The sequence below is a fragment of the Clupea harengus genome, chromosome 12, assembly GCF_900700415.2.
Source record: "Clupea harengus chromosome 12, Ch_v2.0.2, whole genome shotgun sequence".
NCBI classification, from domain to species: Eukaryota; Metazoa; Chordata; class Actinopteri; order Clupeiformes; family Clupeidae; genus Clupea; species Clupea harengus.
In genome coordinates, this window is record NC_045163.1 from 10,234,855 (window position 1) to 10,253,439 (window position 18,585).

Below are 18,585 nucleotides of genomic sequence, written 5' to 3' on the forward strand. Positions count from 1 at the left end.
TCTGAATCTACTGCTTTGTAGCTTTTCATATTCTGTACACCACAGTTACTCCCTAGTCTGTGTCTTTGTATGTACGTATGCATATAAAGTATATGTAATGTTGAATTGCATTCAATTGTGAGTATGAGGTAAGCGTGAGGGTGGTTTTGTCTCTCATGCTGTTTATTCCTTCTCACAATAAAAAGAAGAAAAGACGTCAACATGACATGACATGGATTTTTCACAACAGTTTTTATTATTGTGTCGTTTCCCCTGGCGTTCCATAGTATTTCCCTTTACATCAAATGCCCCAGAGTTGGGAAAATCAGATATTGCACACAAATGTCAGAAAAGCACTAGTTAATACTTTTACATGAGACTATCCTCTACATTAGATATGAGTTTGGAAAGGGCAAGGGTTGATGCAGGCTCACAAGACATATATACCATACACAGCTGCAAACAAACTCTTACAATCACTCGAAAGAGGGAGATAGAGAGGAAAGAGGGGGCACGACAGAAAGAGAGGGAAAGAAGAAATGATGGATATAGAGAGAAGCTGAGAGAAAAGTTAAAAGCTGAGTGTTCATCTGGTTTCTAAATGCTTCAAATGTTCTTGCTTTTCCTTGCTTGGTTAAAAGACTTCTACTGCAACTATTTACAACTACTGACTGAGTTCAGTCCTGACATCCAGTAATTTGATCTCTGTAAGTATTGTATTGAACTTTAAAACTCAACTCTTCCATGTAGATCTCTATGAAATGCTTAAAGGCAATATCATATAAATGCTTGAGGCCATGTCAGCCAGTGGTTTATGAGTGCTGAACGGTTGGTTTGTCTGTCCGGGAGATGTGTTCTCTTGTCTTTAGTGTTTGGTAAATTGTCCGAGTCATGTAGATCAAACAGAAATGAAGTGTGAAGTTTGCCTCTCACTCATGAAACATTCTCTATCACGTTCATCTACACTCTGTTTAAAGTAGGTATGGAGAAAGCCAGGCATCCGAAGTGCTGGAGACCAGAGTCACCATTTTGAGATCATGGTGATCTCTCATAATGCTTAAAATGCACTGCATGTTTCTGTCTACCTGGTACCAGTTTTGCTTAGACCAGTGACACAGGTCCAAGATCTGAAAATGGCGGACCCTGAACGGGAAAGGGATATCTCTCTGCCCATTAGAATATGGCAGGAGCCCAAAGGACATGCCTTGCACAGCATACTTAATCACTTAATGACGGACTTGCGATAATGTTGTGTTGGCAGTTCAGGGCTCCCAGAACTCCCTCCTCTCTCGCGAAAGAGAGAAATGTTTAGTATATTACATTACATGTGCACATGTCTTCCATCCATTCATCTGGCCACAGAACTATCTATAATTATAGTACAGTGTTGTTCTAGAAAACAAAATGTCCAAATGATAGGAAACTTGCTCAGTTTTCAAGCATAGATGTACCACTTTCTGACAGGCTCTGGTTACGTTTGATTCGTCAACTCAGGAAAACAGAGCAGTTGAAGAGTCAAGCAGGGATACATATACATTATACAGTATTTGAGAGTTTCAAACAAACCAAAGTTAAAACAAAGGGTATCAATCCTAAAGTGACCATTTTCTGCTTGGATGCAGCTGGTGTGTTCTTCTTTCAGAATATGACTCCTAAAAACAAACAACTAGCTCAAGTCTAGGTGAACATTTGTCATGGCAGTCAAGATTTTCAAGATGTGAGCGTCTTCACAATCACTCATAAATAAATAGCATATCATAAATAACCACAGGGATAACACTGACTTGGAAGAAACAAACTAATAAAAAAATTCAAGTGAACTTAAGTGCAAAAAACATGTAGTGCAAATATCAACATACTCTAAAAATAGCAAGGGAAAAGGGAAAATGATGCCACTTAGGAGATACACACCAGGAAAACTGAAAAAAAAACTATCAACTCAGACATTAAGCCTAATTGTTTTTCTGTCTCCGCCTGTGACACACTCTTGCATGACATCAGTTAAACTTGGGGAAGCTCATTACCATTCTTATGAATAAAAAACAAATAAAACATTTTACTGTACGTAACTTTAAGAGCTTTAACTCTGATGCTATTGGGTATTTTTTGCCTCTCACGGTGTTTCACATAGGCCCTTTGCAAGCAAAAAGCACTATACATCATATAAGGAACTGACCGCCTCAGATGACAACTGACACATTCCACATCGCACTGGATAAACACTATGATTCGCCTAGATTGCTACTGGCTCATTGCGTTATCTCTTCCAATGGGGAACTGTCTTTGAATTACGTTCATCTGCTATCTCTATACATACTTGACATCTGTTCTCAAAGTAAGTGCATCAATCATGGTGTACATTCAATTCACGTTCTAAGGCATTTTGAACAAAATATCCATCATCCTTTGGTGCGTAGATTTCATTAATAATGTAGTGAAGATTTTGTACCAGTTGCTTGATATGAGCTGTTCTAACACAGTTTTATTAGTTTTCTTTGACTTGTGATGGATTATTCTTCAGGCTTTTCTGAGTTATCATAAGCTACGTTACAGACTAAACTGGATTCCCTCACAGCCTTGTTCCCTTTTCACACCTACATTTAAAAACATTCCAAGTACAATGTACCAGTCCAGTTTAATCCACATTCACTGCAATGTCATTTTAAGACTAGTGTTTCCACATTTTCTGTATGGGTATCACACATTTCCAGTATTTTGGTATAACTGCCCTGCAGTTTAAGTTGCTCAATGGGGCTAACATGTACTGAAGAGATGCTAACTCCTCACACCTTGTATTTTCAACTCCACAGACAAAACAATTTCAGTTTGTAGATCCTCACTGAAACCATTTCACCAGGATTCATCCTGCATCCTCCTCATTAGGTATACTTTACATGTATGTTTAAATCATCACAACTCCTGTTTTAGATTCCATTTTGAAACGGTGACTGTGACCAATCAGTGAAATCAGATAAGTTGTGGAATATTTTCTGACTTCACACTTTTTGAGGGGGGGGGGGGGGGGGGGCATCAATTAGACTTTGTTGTTCTGCGTTTCTATGACAGTTAAACCCAGCTGCGGGGTTATGACAACACCAGGCCAGCAGATCATAGCATCCCTGGCCTCACAGCTCACAGCTCGATTTTGCACGCAGGGAAAGACTCATCTTGCATCACAACAGTGCTGCTGCTAGCCAGGACCATGATGTTCAGGTTCTGCTGCTTCTCGTGAGTGTCCTGGTACCACTCCCTCATCACCTCAGAGTCGTGTGTTGGTATCAGGGTGACCTGTGGACAGTCAGGGAGGAATGAATAAAGAAAAAGGGACCAAGGAGGACGATGATAGTAGTCAGCAATGGAGTGGTACTATTGACTGAATAGAACATTCTATTTCCAAATTGTTTTTCTCTCTCCGCCTGTGATAGACATTGCTATGCAAAGCTCTTGCATGACATCAGTTAAACTTGAGGAAGCTCATTATCATTGCCATTCTTATGAATAAAAAACAAATAAAACATTTTACTGTACGTAACTTTAAGAGCTTTAACTCTGATGCTATTGGGTATTTTTTGCCTCTCACGGAGGAGGAGGAGCTCATCACAATACTCCTTTCTTTAGTCATACTTTTGTTTTATCTCCTCTAGACAGGCTTTAGGTGTTGACTGACCTGCATGTTATTTCCCCACTGTGCTTTCCCCTCGAGTAGACCGTCCAGCACTGCCCTGCTGGGCTCCTGGGCGGCCTGGTCGTTACCGCTGACGACGTAGTACGAGGCGCGAACTCGCTTGAAGAACTCAGAGTCCACGTTCTTGGCACTGCAATGGTTTGGGATGTAGACCAGGTCCATGTACATGGGGGGGCAGTTGGGAACTGTTGATCCACTGGAGGTTTTACTGCTTCCTGTGAGACAAAAATAGGTATGCAATCCATTACATTGAAAATGTGAAAATTAAACCAGAATGAGATGAACACTATATGATTTTATTCATAGTTTTCACGTGACGTCAGAATGACCAGCTGAAGGGCAAAAAACACATTCCACACCTGTCTAACACTGGAGTTTATACAGGAACCGACCACCTTTCATTCAATATCATGTAATATCTCCGCTTTAACATTGTCTGACTTAGGTAGTAAAATGCTAGACAGTTGTTGCTTGGTTGGCTGTTCAAATCGGCGAGGAGACAAGCCCGGATTTCGTTTTTATCGCATTTAAAACACGCCCACGTTGCTACCAGTTGATTGTAGACGTCTTCTGGGTCAATTTTTCTCGGACACACAGTAAAGTAGCCATACTTTTGGGGCTGGCATTAAAACCAGTCACCCTGTTCTGGTCGCCTCATTTATCAGAATAACTACCTAAAACGGGAATAGATCAAGTAATAAAGTCAATAAACAAAGCATCAACACAATTCAAATTGGATTACCCGGTTTCTTCTCTGAGATTGCGACAAGTACCTAAGCAAGTAGGCTAGGCTAGTGTATTTTGTCATCCAACTGGTAATACTACAATGCCAGTAGAAAATATATGGGAAGATAATTTAAGTTGTCATTCGCCAGACCAGGTGTTCGTACTTGTTTAAACCAGAAAATTGTGTCAAATGATAAAGAACAGCGTTGGGTAGGCTAAAGGCTGCTAGCTAACAGCAGGTAGCTCGTAGCTAACAGCAGGTAGCTCGTAGCTAACAGCAGGTATCTCGCTAGCTGGTAGCTAGCTATTAAATGGCACTCATCTTTGCTCTGATTATGAAGATGTTTTTTGTTTTCACCTTCCAGACGACAGCGTTGTGAACCCATCCACTTCTGAAAATTAAATAACTATCTGTGCTTTTGTAGGCTTTCAGTTTTTGAGATGTGTAGGGGGACGGATTTTCTATTAGATATATGTAAATATCTCCACACTGGAGCTCTGGCAGGGACTTCGTCGAGGTTAAAGAAATAAAAATGTCAGCGGGTGCAGTACATGGATCAAACATTTTATTTTTTTCTAAATATCTCCGTCTGGCTATAGTGGTATGGTCTGTGGTTGATGGCGATCGTAGTTGAGTAGGCGGCACTGCTCGAAGTTGTCCACTGTTTAACGCTAGTTCGCTGTTCTTTTTGCCCGTCAGCTACCTATTGTAGTCACGTGACTGAAAACTATGAATTGCAGACTCTGTAATAGATTGGAGGCAATGTTAAGTGTTTCAGTGTGGGCAGCAGAAATGTCAGAACATACCTGAAGTGGCACTTTTCACGCCTCGTGAGGCAGAAGTATTGGTTGCATTTTTCGCATCTTTCCCCTCTCCCCCTTTAGCACTGGGGGTCTTTTTTGGAGAGGCAGTTTTTGTCTCCTTTAGTGCACTTGACTTTGAAAGGCCACTCTTGCGGGCTGGTGATGCAGACTTCTTAGTCATTATTTTTTTCTTTTTGGGCTTCTCCTCTCCCTCTTTCTTTGTGTCCTTGACTTGGTTACTCTCCTCAGTTGCCAAGGCATCTGGGTCTACCATGCAGACGTCAGGATGGGGTGGGGATGGAGCCACATCGCGGACGGCCACTGGCAGTGGATCCACATGGCGGTACGTGAGAGTCCTGTCAGATGGGAGTGTCTCTGAGTCGTCTTCTGAGTCAATGTTGGCATCTGCTGTGATGGAAGGACATTCCTCTGTGCCGGGGGGGACATCGGAGTCTGTCTGGGAGGGAGCGGACTCGCTGACCGAGGTTGGAGGGGTTTCCTCACACTGTTTTCCATGGTGTTTCCCTCCAGGAGGAGGGGGACCACCACTGGATTTAGTCAAAGGCTTCTCCTCCTCCTCCAAAGGCTTCTCCTCCTCCTCCAGAGGGTTCTCCTCATTCATGAAGTACTCAAGTGGGTTTGGGTTAATGAAAGATGGTGACAGCTCTGTCTTTGGGTGTTTGTACTCGCATGATTTCACCAGACACAGATCGACATCTGTCCTGGATGGAAGACAGGGGCTCTTCTTGGAGCAGTCTGGATCTCTGGAACCAAAGTTTGAGGCACCAGAAGTGGGAGAGGTGCGTGACTCCCGAGACTCTGACAGGTTAGAGAACAGAGGCAGGTAAGATGGTGAAGGGGGTTTGGAACTGACAGGAGATTTGGACTCATATTTGAAGGGATTAGTCTCTGCTCCTGCCGGAGACAGTTTTTCAGTCTTCTGTGAGGAGTATGCATATGAAGACACTGGGGAAGCTGCAGGAGAAGCTGACTTTCCCTTTGCATCTTCAGCATCAGAAGAACTGCCCTGTCCGAACAGAGATGTGGGACTAGTTTTGTCATTATTAATAACATCAGAAGTAGTGGGACCTCCCAACACCAATGAGGAGTCTGGGGACACAGGGGAGTGGGTGAAGGACGATGCTTTTGGGGTAGTAGGGGAAGCTGCAGGAGAAGCTGACTTTCCCTTTGCATCTTCAGCATCATAAGAACTGCCCTGTGCGAACAGAGATGTGGGACTAGTTTTGTCATTATTAATAACATCAGAAATAGTGGGATCTCCCAACACCAATGAGGAGTCTGGGGACACAGGGGAGTGGGTGAAGGACGATGCTTTTGGGGTAGTAGGGTCTGATGAAGGTGCGGCACTTGGGGACATTTCCCTTGGTCCCCCAATCTGGCAAGGAGTCGTGACAGAGGGAGTGGACTGCGAGGCCTCGGATGGGGATGCTGAGGCAGCATAAGGGGAGTTGCACTCTTTGAAAAGCATTGGCTTCTCTGCCAGTACCGCAGGCCTGTAATCACTGCCCAGATGGTAGTCATCCATGTCGAAGGGGCTGCAGTCAACCTCTGTGGGTCCATTCTCGGTGACCCCACGATCCCCTGGGGCAGAGGGGTGCTGTGGTGACTGCTTGCAAAACTCTGAGGCCATAGAGTGGTCTGGTGAGTCTTGGGAGACCTGCATGGTGGAAGGCCCAGGGGATTTGGGCTCCTGAAGGAACATTCTGTACTTTGCCATTTTGGGAGAGGTGTCTGGGGAGATGGACATTGGTCGTGGGCTGTCTTCCTTCGATGGAGAGGCCTCGGTTTCCTGAAAAGCAGATGGAGTCTGACCTACTGAGACAGAGAGGGATTCATCCACTTCTGTGGATTGGGGGGAGCCTACTTCAGCATGCAGAGATGGTGAGACATCATCAGTTGTAGGCTCTGGAAGAGAGCTGGTGGCTAGGGAGGTTGACACAGATGCAACATGGGAAAAGGTGTCCTCTGCAACAGCTTCATCAACTGGAGTTGGCGACTTATCAGATGTCGTTCCCTCTGATATGGACATTTTGCTCTCTTCTTTAGATGTTGACACCTTCCCGGCTTTTTCTCCTTTGGTTGGAGATTCAGCTCCAGAAGTTGGTGGGCTACACTTGTCCACTGGAGATTTGAGAACTTGCTCGTCCACAGGACTACCTTGCCTAGGAGAGTCCTCTTTGTCGCTTGTAACCTCAACAATTACTGGACCATCTGTTTTTGGTAGAAGGGTTCCTGCTTTCTCATCTGAGGGAGACTGATAGTAAGGTGTATGGCCAGCAGATTGTGGAGTAGAGGTGCCCTCCAGTGTCTTATCATCTGGACTCAGTGAGCTCTCGATCATTTCTCTTGGTTCTATTGGTGTGAGGGTAGTGCCCAGTTCAATGGGAGAGGCAATACCTGATGATATGAAGCTCATGTACATATTCTTATCACCAGATGGAGATCTCACTATTGGACCCATTGAAGAGTCAGAAGTCAGCCTCAAAGAATGAAGCTCAAATTTGTTTGATGATTCTGAGGGTGACTTGCGTCCACCCTCTTCCTTCTTGAAAAACTGGGCAATTTTGTCTTCTTCCAGTGAGGATGTAGGTGAGATTGTAGAAGCTGAAGCTTGATAGTCTTCACCCTCTGTGGCATCACTTTTTGAGTGGTCTGATTCAGGGCCATCTTGAAGAGTTGGGAGCTCCTTCCTCTCAAAGTCGCCAGACATTTTTGTCCCTCCAAACCTAGCAATGTCCTGAGAAGGAGAATCGGTCTCATCGTTTGTGGTCTCATCACTCATGATGTCCCTTGGAGTTGACATTTCGTCCATGGGCGTTGGCACACTTGAGATCTCAATAGTTGACATGGTATGACCCGAGGTGGTGTACTCTTCGGGAGGTTCGTCTCGGTTCTCATCATCTGAGGCGGGTTCACTTCCAGAACCTTCTGGAAGGAATTCATCATGAATTGAAGCAGCAGGAGAAATCGGGGAGCATACCTTTGGTGAGCTGGAGACAAACAGACTTTCTTGTTGCTTTGTTGTTTCAGCCTGAGCAACAGCGGTGGTTTCACCCTCTCTCTCTTCTTCACTGTCTTCCTTTTCCTTGGTTTTCACTTCAGATTTGAGTTCTGTCCTTCGTTCCTCATCCTCCTCCTCCTCCTCTAGCTCTCCTTTCTCTTCATAGTCCCCAGCCTCAGATGACTCTTCAAGTACTGTTCCCTCATCTTCAAACTTCTCACTGGTGATGCTGCTGACTTTCCCTTTTGGCTCCACCTCTTCAGGAGTCTCACCACTTTCTCCCTCTGGCTCTGTTGTTGTTATACCCTCATCCATGGATTCACCTGCTTCTGGGGACTCCTTGGTGAGAATGATTTCTTCATGGTGCACCAGCACAGTTGAATCAGTGTCCACAGTGTTGGTCTGGGGTAAAGCCTCTTCATCTTCAGTGACTTCTTCTGCTTTCAGTACCTCAAAGTCTTTGGTGAGGTCCTCTGGAGATGACATCAAAGACCTTTCCTCTTCCAGAGCGTCGGTGGTACTGGCTGCTGCCTCAAGCCCGGCTGCAACACTTGCGGCAGTGGCAGCAGTAACAGCAGCAGCCGCTGCAGCAGTTTCAGTTTTGGTCTTGTTGATTTTAGTGTCCTTCTTGGCAGCCTTGACTTTCCCCTTCTCTTTGGACTTTGCAGGGCTTCCTAGCTCCTTCTTTGACACATCATCTTTTTTCAGCAACTTTGGTTTTGGGGCAGGTTTCTTTGCCTCACCAGAAGAGGCTGCATTCCTTTTAAGAAAATTGGTAGGCTTTGACACATCTTTCTTATGATCTTCTTTCTTTACTTCTTTCTTGTCGTCCTTTTTGCTCGCCTTCATGGGAGACTCTTTCCTCAAATCTTTCTTTACTTCCTTTCTAGCCTCCTTCTTAACCTCATCTTTCTTAACTTTCTCCTCCTTTTTTGCCTTTTCCTCTTTCTTTGGTGTCACTTTCTCATCTTTCTTCTTTTCCTCCTTTTTGTCAGCATCATCCTTTACCTCTTTCTCATCACTCTTCTTCTCAACTGATTTCTTTGCCTCTTTCTTGACAACTCTTTCTTTGGGAGCAGATCTTGGTTTAATGTCTGCTTTCTTTTTCTCTGGAGTTTGCTCCACCTTTGATTTGATCTCCTTCTCTTGAGCTTTCGCCTTCTCTTTTCTGATTGGTGTTTTTTCTTTTTTTTCCTCAGGTGGCTCTGTCTCTGGCTTTACTCTCTCTGGTGTCTCGTCCTTGGACTCCTTCTTTAAGCCTTTGCTTGTGGCTGGCCTTGAAACGGACTTGAGACTCTCTCTACTATCTGTTTTATGCTTCATCTTTGCTTGTTGAAGTGCTGGCGCCATGTCTGCAGACAGCTCTTTTTGCGTCACCACTGGCTGCTTCAGGAAATCCAGATGTTTCAGCTTCTCCAGTCCTTCCAGAATGTGATTCTGTTTGGCGTTCCCAGGAAACAGCACACGCACAATCTTCTCTGATGGGTTAGCAGGATGCCACACAATCAGAGAAGAGATAGAAGACAAATAGGACATTGGTAGTTCTGACTCCTCTTCATTGGGTATTAAAACTGAAGCCATGTCTTTCTCACTGCCTGTCCATTGCTTCATAAAGTTCTGCATCTCCTTACTGTTCTTCGCTGGATTAAGAACGTACATCTCCAGTTTTCCAACTCCCATTTTCTGGAAGAGTATGATGGGTTCAACTGTGTTTCCAGTGCCCCTCTGGAGAGGTTCTGGTGTCAATGATAACTTACTCAGGTAATGTAGAGTAGCAGAAGCTTCATCAATGTTTCTCCGCACTCGTAAGTTTGCCTCTGGCTTCTCCAGGTGCTGTGGTACATTGAGGAACACAATCCCTATATCTGGGGAGATCATGTTCTTCAGCCAGTCGCTGTTGGCCGTGGATCCCTGTGACTGTTCCTCCTCCAGCTCTGCGATCTTCCTCTGCAGCATGCTGTTGATGCCAGGTAGGTTGTCGTCTCCAACATGAGTCAGGAGGATTGAATCAACACGGTCAAGATGCCGTACCAGTTTCCAGAAGCAGGACCTCCTTTCTGACCCGCCATTGACTAGCATGTTGAAACCATTGACAGCAAAGAGCGCTGCATCTCCACGGCCTCCGGGGAAAATGTAGCAGCACGGCTTTGAGAGCTTCAAGAATCCACCTGAGGTTGGTGGTTCAAGGATGTCAAATGGAGTTTGGATCTCCACTGATTCTGACAAGTATTCGGTAAATTCTGACAGGCCCTCCATTTCAGGGAGAATGAGGGGGGAGTTCAGATTTATGTTTATGAAGTCCTGGAGATTGTGTTTGTCAAGGTTGGAGTTTTTCCAGTCACCTTGCTCGGGGCAAAACAGTGTGAGGCTTGCCTTGTTAGCTGGATGAATGCTACTGAGAAGTTCTCCAATCTGTAGCAAAAAAAGCAGTACTAAATTAGTCCCTGTTGATGACTATAGCAGCTAATATTTGTTGTAGGAGAATATCTAAATTATGAAAACAAAAAAAATTCAGAATAATGAAATAAAGATAGATATAGAAGTCTACATAGATATAGATGATTCACTGAAGTGAGGTCAGGTACCTCTTGATCGGTAAAGATGTCAATGAAGTTGAAGAAGGAGAAGGAGCCGGACTGCAGGATGAGTTCACCTGTCCTTTCCACACAATGTCCAGCTAGGACCAATAGCTTGTGTCGCGCCGTGTCCGAGATCATGAGACGCGCCTGAACACAAAATATCATGCACAAGCCATATGACAATAGCTCTCACTCAAAGTCATTAATTTAGTTGCATCCACTAAATGATCATTGATGCACTAATGTAATGTGCATGTATACTGTTATGTGTGAGTGACAGGGTGAAAGTGAGACAGAGAGAGGGAGGGGAAGGATATGTCTGCAGCAACAAAAAAAATGTGTAAATACATTTATTTAATATATTTGGCTCATATTTGCCCTCTGAATTGTCTAACAGAATTAATTTCTTTGGAGAAGGCAACCCCTTTCCCAATTAATTGAAAGGAACTCAAATTGGGGAAAAAAGGAAGGAACAGCAAAAAAAGACTGAAACACGAGCTGAATGTGTAATCTGCACATGGGGTTTTCTCTGAAATTTGAAAGGTTTGAATGTGTCCACAAGCAAACAGCAGGTCTTCGAGTACACTGGTTTAACCAAACCAAGCAGGACCATACAGAACAATATCAGGCCACGACCTTGCTTTTGTTTACTTGTCTCCCCATAACAAAGCAAATTATATCATTCTACTTGCAGGTGCATCACTGGCCAATCAAGAATGCAGAACATGCATTTTAGAAGAGGACTCAGGGGAATTAAAAAATCAATATTTCTGTGCTTATAAGAAGCATTTAAGGGCCTCTAAATGACTTACGGTACTGATACATGCAAGCAAGCAAAGCGAAGTTCTAGTATTCCATTCCATTAATTTCTGTTGGAGGCAGGCAATTGTGACGTACACTGAATGAATTAGGCTAAGCGAGTGAAAAACGTTAGAGAGAAGAAAAAAAAGCATTCAATCCTATGCAAATGAGGAGCGAATTTCCCTCGCAGCAGCCAATCAGATTGTTTTGTGTTGTCTCTGACGGTTTTGAAAATTGCAGGGCTATGGCATCATTGGTTCGTTTAATTTGCTAAAAAGAAAAGCTTGGAGGGCCTTGTAAGGGGTTGTTGTTGCTGGTACGTTAAATATTTAATCTTGCGCTTACCTTAACAAAATGACAGTTCTAATATAAAGACAAGTGACTGGAAAGCCTACTAGCTGGCTAGGTTGCTAACTAGCTCACTAGTCATGTGTACCTATATTACACTCAATGTAATACATTCATTTGCATTGTGTTTACATTTGATTTAGGTGTACATCTGAAAAAAATCATTAATCATAGTTTATTCTATGAGAAGAATTGTGTGTAAGCTATTTTAAATCATACATTTTATATTTTTAAGTACATAAGTTAATAGGTAGAACATCTCAAAGACCATAAACCCTCCGACACACACACACACACACACACACACACACACACACACACACACACACACACACACACACACACACACACACACACACACTTACCTCAGTGCTGACAGCTTCATCTGAAGGGTTGATTAGGACCACTGTCTCCAGCACGTTGCTTTTGTGGTGCAGAATCTTCTGTCCTGAAAACAAAGAAGCCATCATTACCATTCATTCGCTTGTCTACTACACTAAAAGAGACCAGCGGCATCCAGTCCAGCTCATCATTTCCTGTTAAAGTACAAAGACAGAGAACAGAAAAAGATATATACACCAACAGACCAGAACAGCAAGCCAAAATGTATTTAACAAAATTATTCACATGTAACCTGCATCGTGTAGAGAGGCACAGTCCTGCACCGGACTTGCAACCTTGGGCATGGGAGGAGGGAGTGCTAGCAAGGAGGCTGAAACCCATGGGTCTTAGCATCTGTTGCTAGCACATCTCTTAAGGTGTCTGGGAGTGAGGTTGACTCTGGGAGTGAGGTTGAGGTGATCCAGCTCACAGCACCAACGTAACCTGCGTAACCAAGCACAGTCCTGCACCGGACTCAAACTCACAACCTTGGGCATGTGAGGCAGGTGTGCTTGCAAGGAGGCTCTCAGTAGCATGTCTCTTCAAGGAGAACTCAAGCATTTTTCAGCCCGGGTCCTATTTTCCCATCTTCTTGGGTCCAAATTTGACTAGGGACAAAAATGATTGAGATGATCGGTCCGGTATTGAGTTGGACTGCTATAACTGGCAACCGCAAAACGACAATGCAGTGTAATCCTACAGGGCAAGAAACCGCGTCGAAGTTAACCGCTTGATTTTGCCACCGAGAGGCTCATAATGTTCTCTTTTAAGGTGTTGGGGAGTGAGCTGTACCTGCTGGCTACCGTTACACATATACAGATATATTGATCACTGATTGCCCAGATGGATCAGTATGTGTGTATGTGTGTGTCTGCCTGACTACCTACCTATCTCATCACTTTATGAGCCTGGCTCATAACCATCCCTTGGCTGATTTTGATTGACACATGGATACCACACTCTGAAGTCTATCGTGATTATGTCTGCGATTCAACTTTAAAACCCTGAGTGAACAGCTGTGAGTGTGTGTGTTTTTTTTTGTGTGAAGCTGGTTTTGCTTGGTTGACCATCTGACACACACATACCTGACAGCGGTTCTCTCTTTTTTCTGTTACTACATGTCCAATTAAAAATCAGCAACTCTAAAGACCATGCATCACCTAGCTCTATATGAATAACAGAATGAGTAAAATAGAAGCCGTTCCATTTTAACGACAGTCACTACACTTTTTAACTGTGTTTGTGTTCTATCATATTACACAAGACGTATTAAATCATCAAAGTCAAATCACAAGCATGTGTATTGCCTCAAATATTGTTATATCAAGAAAACAAATACCTTGCTGGATATCAGTGACACCAACACAAGCAATATAAAATCAGTAGAATATCAATTGCTTCAGAAAAGAAAAAGAAAAAAAAACTTATATCAGTGTAATACTGTTTACCTTTATTAGAAAAAATAAGATAATTTTCAAATTTGTTTCCACCAGCGGATGGAATTCCCTGCTTTCTTTCATTACGCGAGAGATGGATGACTGCTAATTTATCAGGCTGTCATAATGCGGTGCTCTTGTCAGCAGGCGTGTTCCTCTAATAAATATTAATCCACTCCGCCAAACTCTCATCTTTATCACTGTCACCTCAGCTGGAAAATGAACACCTCAGAGGTGTTAATTCACCATCACTCCTAAACATTAGTTTAGTTCAGTTAATTAGTTTTATCTATCAGGGAACATGGAAAAAGGACATTAGTTTCATGTGAGAAGACGTGCTTGGTAAAAGATTTAGCCGGAGGCTAATTTCCATCCACAGACCCAAGGGTCTTTGTTCATCCTTTCATAGTAGAAACCTTACGTTATCTATTACAAAAATATCTCATCTGATGCTTGATCTGTGCTTTCACTCACCAATATAGATAAACACATTTCAAATGACATCAGTAATGACCAGCAATATTAAACTTTTAGGATATTCATCTCTTTAAGGCTATGTAATCATAGCCTGGTTTCACTCGCCTAGTTTTCGCTAGGATTATTCACAAATGAATGTGTGTCTGGTTGTACCAGGCTCATGCTATCAATATCCAAATCTATAAAATGTGTTATGATTGATGCCACAGTTTAATCAATAAAAAAATAACTAATTGATCAAATTAATTACAATGATTTATATTACGATGGCTATAAGTGTCTGAAGCAGGACCAAGGGATGTGACGGTTGTTGTGGGACTACTGCAGTATTTTTTCAGGCAGAGCCAGAGGACACTTCATTAATTGTCTTACGTGTGTGTGTGTGTGTGTGTGTGTGTGTGTGTGTGTGTGTGTGTGTGTGTGTGTGTGTGTGTGTATGCCTTCCTTGAGGCCAGGTGTCTGACTAAGGTTAATTATAGTGTTATTACAGCCATGCTGTGTCATCATCAATCTCCTGAATCCTGTGTCATCATCATCTTCCTTCCTCTCTCTCTCTCCTGCACAACTGTGTCCCACTATCCCCTCTATCTAATTGTTATTAAATCGTAAACGTATACATTTGAAATGAGAAAGAGATGATAGGCTGATGAACTTCCAAATGTATCTCCTCGGTTTAGTGCTTTTGAATAGTTATGAAAGAAAAACAATATTTTAAAGGACTTTCGACTTGTCCGAATGCAGCTCTGAATAGATGTGACATCTGCATCTGACAGAGATCTGATATGATTCCTTTATTTACACCAGAACTATAGACCCTGTATTCTGCTGTGTGTGTTTCATTATATTAATCTGTACACAAAAACTGCCTTGTCACTCTGGACATTGGAAGGTTGTGGAAATTACATGAGCTTTCTTTCCCCTTGTAGCACTTAAAATACCAAGGTAGCTCAGCAGGATTCCTGGAAAAACAAGAGCTACCTTCTATTATTCATCAGCCTCCTAAAAATGACTATAGTCTGACCGTCACCTTATACATGCAGTGGTTAAAGCAGAGAGGGTAAAATCCATATTCTGAAAACCTTCTGATCGTTAAGGTTAATATGAAGTCTTTAACAGTTGCATTTACAAGATCTCAGCATTTTGATAAACAAATCTGAACCCTGTCTGCTCCCACCTCACCCCTATCCCACCGCCCTGATTTCCGTATCCTAGCGACCGCACTTCATAATTCCATAACGGAATCTTCCATTAACCTCTGCTTCCACAGGGACGTGCCCTCAGACTGGGCCATGAGCTCAATTTGTGCCTCAGCTAAAATGGCTTCAGTGCCTCAGTGCCTCTCTGTGAGAAGATGAGAGGCCGTAGCTCAGTGTGCTGATCTGCCTAGAGCCTTCTGTTGTGACCCTGGCCCGAGATGGACACGGGGGCATTTTAAATCTGCTACCTAAGAGGCCGCTGGTGGAACACAGAAACATTTATGTGTAAGGAAATCCAAAAAGAAAAGAGTAATAAAAAGTCTTTCGCCATCATCTTGTTTCTTTTAACTCTCTGTATGATCTGTTATGATGAATTATCCTTGTCAATGAGACTGTAGTATTTTGGTCTTTGTTGTGAGAATATTTATTTTATTCTCTTTGATGTCCTGCACACCTCCAGGCTTGCATAACAGTATCAGCTGCGGAGGGGAAGGGCGGTGGTCCTCTGGGGAAACCCTCTGAGGAGCTGCACTGAGCCTTGCTGAAGTGTGCTGCGCTGCAGAGATCGATAGGTTTATGTGGAGGTCCCCCCCCCCCAGCATAAAGACTGCAGCAGAGAGAGAAAAAAAGAGAAAGATGCTGTCCTCTCTTCAACCTGCTACTTGTGTGTTTCTTCTCTTGTTCTCTTTTCTACCCTTTCCCTTGATCATCCTCATTCTACCTCTCATGTCTCCTTTTCCTTTTCCTCTTTCTCTTTCTCTCTCTATCAATCTCTGTTTCTCTCCCTCTCCCCTCCCCCTCTCTCTCCGTTTTGTCTTATCTACCTCCACCTCTCCCCCTCTCTTGGCCAGCATACCACCTGCAGCCTGCTGCCTCTCTTCTGGGCTCCAGAAAGATGTTTGACAGCTCCCCCCCCCCTCCTTTCGTGTCTTTTCCTTCATCTCAAAGCTCCCACTCCACCTCTCTGCTCCTTTCCTCCATCAGCTGTTTTTCTGATGTCTTTATTTTTATGTTTTTGTTTTTCATCTTTCTGTCGACATCATTCAGGCAGCTCTGCCCATGCTGCATAACGGAGGCAGACCACATGCCAATTATGCTGACGCAAACACAAACACAGCAGTTCACAAATGATGACCTCAACTGTCTTCTACTGATGACCTTGTGGGTCTTTTCATTATGACATCACTTGTTCTTTAGTGATGACCTCATCTGAGCAGCCATTTTCACACGTGGCTCTTCAAATGAGGATTTCCCATGTAAGCCTTTGAAGAAATCAAACACATGCTCTTCTCCAGGAAAAAAGGCGTAGGGAAAAAGCCTAGAATCAGCAGTACGTGACTTAAATCCTAACAACCTAAATCCAAGCCTTTTTCTCCCTCTGCTTTTTCTTCTTCACATGTCCCCACCACTTTTAGCCATCACCAATTTTGACAACTGAAAATAAAATCTCATGATAATCAAATTGATACCCAAAAATTATATTTGTGTGTAATGTTAGTCTAAGTGTTACCATCAAGGGTGGAGCTTGCCTTTTCTGCTGATGGTGCTAATGATCAGGGGCAGCAGAGCAGTGGATGTTCTATTTACACACACACACCTTCCTGTCCCTGAGGCTACCACGAAAAACCGCAATTTCTAGATCACAGCTGTCCTAATTAGGTTGTGTTTAGTTTAGCTTGTTTGGCAGGAAATTAAATCAATGATCAACTAATTCAAAGTTAGTGCACATTTGTATCAGCTTATTATGTCCATCTGTTGGTGCATGTGTGTTTTCTCTATTTTCTGCCAACATAATAAATATGCCACACACAGCACACACAGGCTGTAGCAATAATCATTATGCAAAGTGACAACAGTGATAACAGCTGAACTGTGGGCATAGGTAAAGGCAAAGACACAAAACAGATTTCATTTTAAACATGTTACTTGTAGGATTACATTGCATTAACAAATTGACATACAATTTACAATAAATTGCACTAATGGAGACATGCAACTGATTGATGGATTCTTAAAAAGTCTAACAGCCTGTATTTGATTTCACATTCAAAGTGACCATGCTGTAGGCCAGGGGTATTTCTAGCTGTTGAAAAGATCAGGGACTAAGTCAAGTTTGCCTGAAGCTTGTCCTATATGTATGTGTTTTGTTCCTCAAGTTAGCTTTGGAAACACAGTTTTTTATGGTCATGCCAATAAAGCCCATTTGAACTTAATTTAACTGAGAGAAAGAGAGAGAGAGAAACCTTCACTTGACACACTTGGCCATCAGTTCACCATAGGCTAATTATTGGTGTAAGGTATATCTAAGCTTGGGTTGCTATATAATCACATCAGTAAATGTTTTTGGCATCAACGTAGTTTGGTACAACATCTGCAACCAGATTTGGGAACGCTTAATCCATGTCATTGGCTGTAAGAAACTAAAGGCTAAAACCTGGCCAATGGAAAGCTCATCCATCTCCAGACTTATGTATATTTTGCAACAGTAGAACATTGCAAACCTCCATCGACTATCAGTTTTAATCTTTCACAGCAGCACACATTTATGTTATGAAAAAAATATGCCCAATTTGGTCGATCAAATTGGCAAAATTGCAGCCAGGGTCTGCGCAGTAAGTGCTTTTTGCAGCCAGAGCATGTGTAGTGAGCTGAAAATCTGCCAGATCCACTCAGAACCGACCAAATCTCACTTTTTGTACACTATCCATGTTTTTTTATTCCAGTCATTGGTCAGACGTCTCTCTGTACTACTCATATCGGTCAGACGTCTCTCTGTACTACTCAGATTGGTTGAGCAGAGGACAGCCAGTTCAGTGACACTCACTCATTAGCCCTCAGTCATCACTGACACACTTCAGACCTTTACGCTGTGGTCAAATATCAAAACAGAACCGCCACTGTAACAGCGCAGAATCGCTATGATACGTCAGAACAAAACCACCCGGGTACAGAACCGGCATAAAACCACCACAGTATACCAGAACCTGGCTGTCATGGTACAGAAACAGTGCAGAACCGCCAGAAGAACTGCCATTGAAACAAACCAGCACAGAACCACCCCGGAACATGACTTCTGTGATAGCAATCCAGCACAGAACCACCACAGAACACTAGGACAGTACTGTGTGACAGGTCAGACCCAGTACCATGC

The 18,585-nt window shown here is 43.1% G+C and overlaps 1 protein-coding gene across 1 annotated transcript in view; it reads right to left on the bottom strand.

The window, feature by feature from the left end:
• Positions 1 to 212: 212 nt before the first annotated feature.
• The window catches only part of map1b (microtubule-associated protein 1B), a 30,783-nt gene continuing 12,410 nt past the window's right edge, over positions 213 to 18,585 (bottom strand). The window contains exons 3-7 of the mRNA XM_012833693.2: positions 12,310 to 12,392; positions 10,802 to 10,942; positions 5,198 to 10,628; positions 3,647 to 3,879; positions 213 to 3,267 (exon numbers count right to left, since the gene is read on the bottom strand). Of these exons, the coding sequence (XP_012689147.2) occupies positions 3,112 to 3,267; positions 3,647 to 3,879; positions 5,198 to 10,628; positions 10,802 to 10,942; positions 12,310 to 12,392 (6,044 nt within the window). The 3' untranslated portion in view covers positions 213 to 3,111. The remainder of the gene's footprint in view (positions 3,268 to 3,646; positions 3,880 to 5,197; positions 10,629 to 10,801; positions 10,943 to 12,309; positions 12,393 to 18,585) is intronic.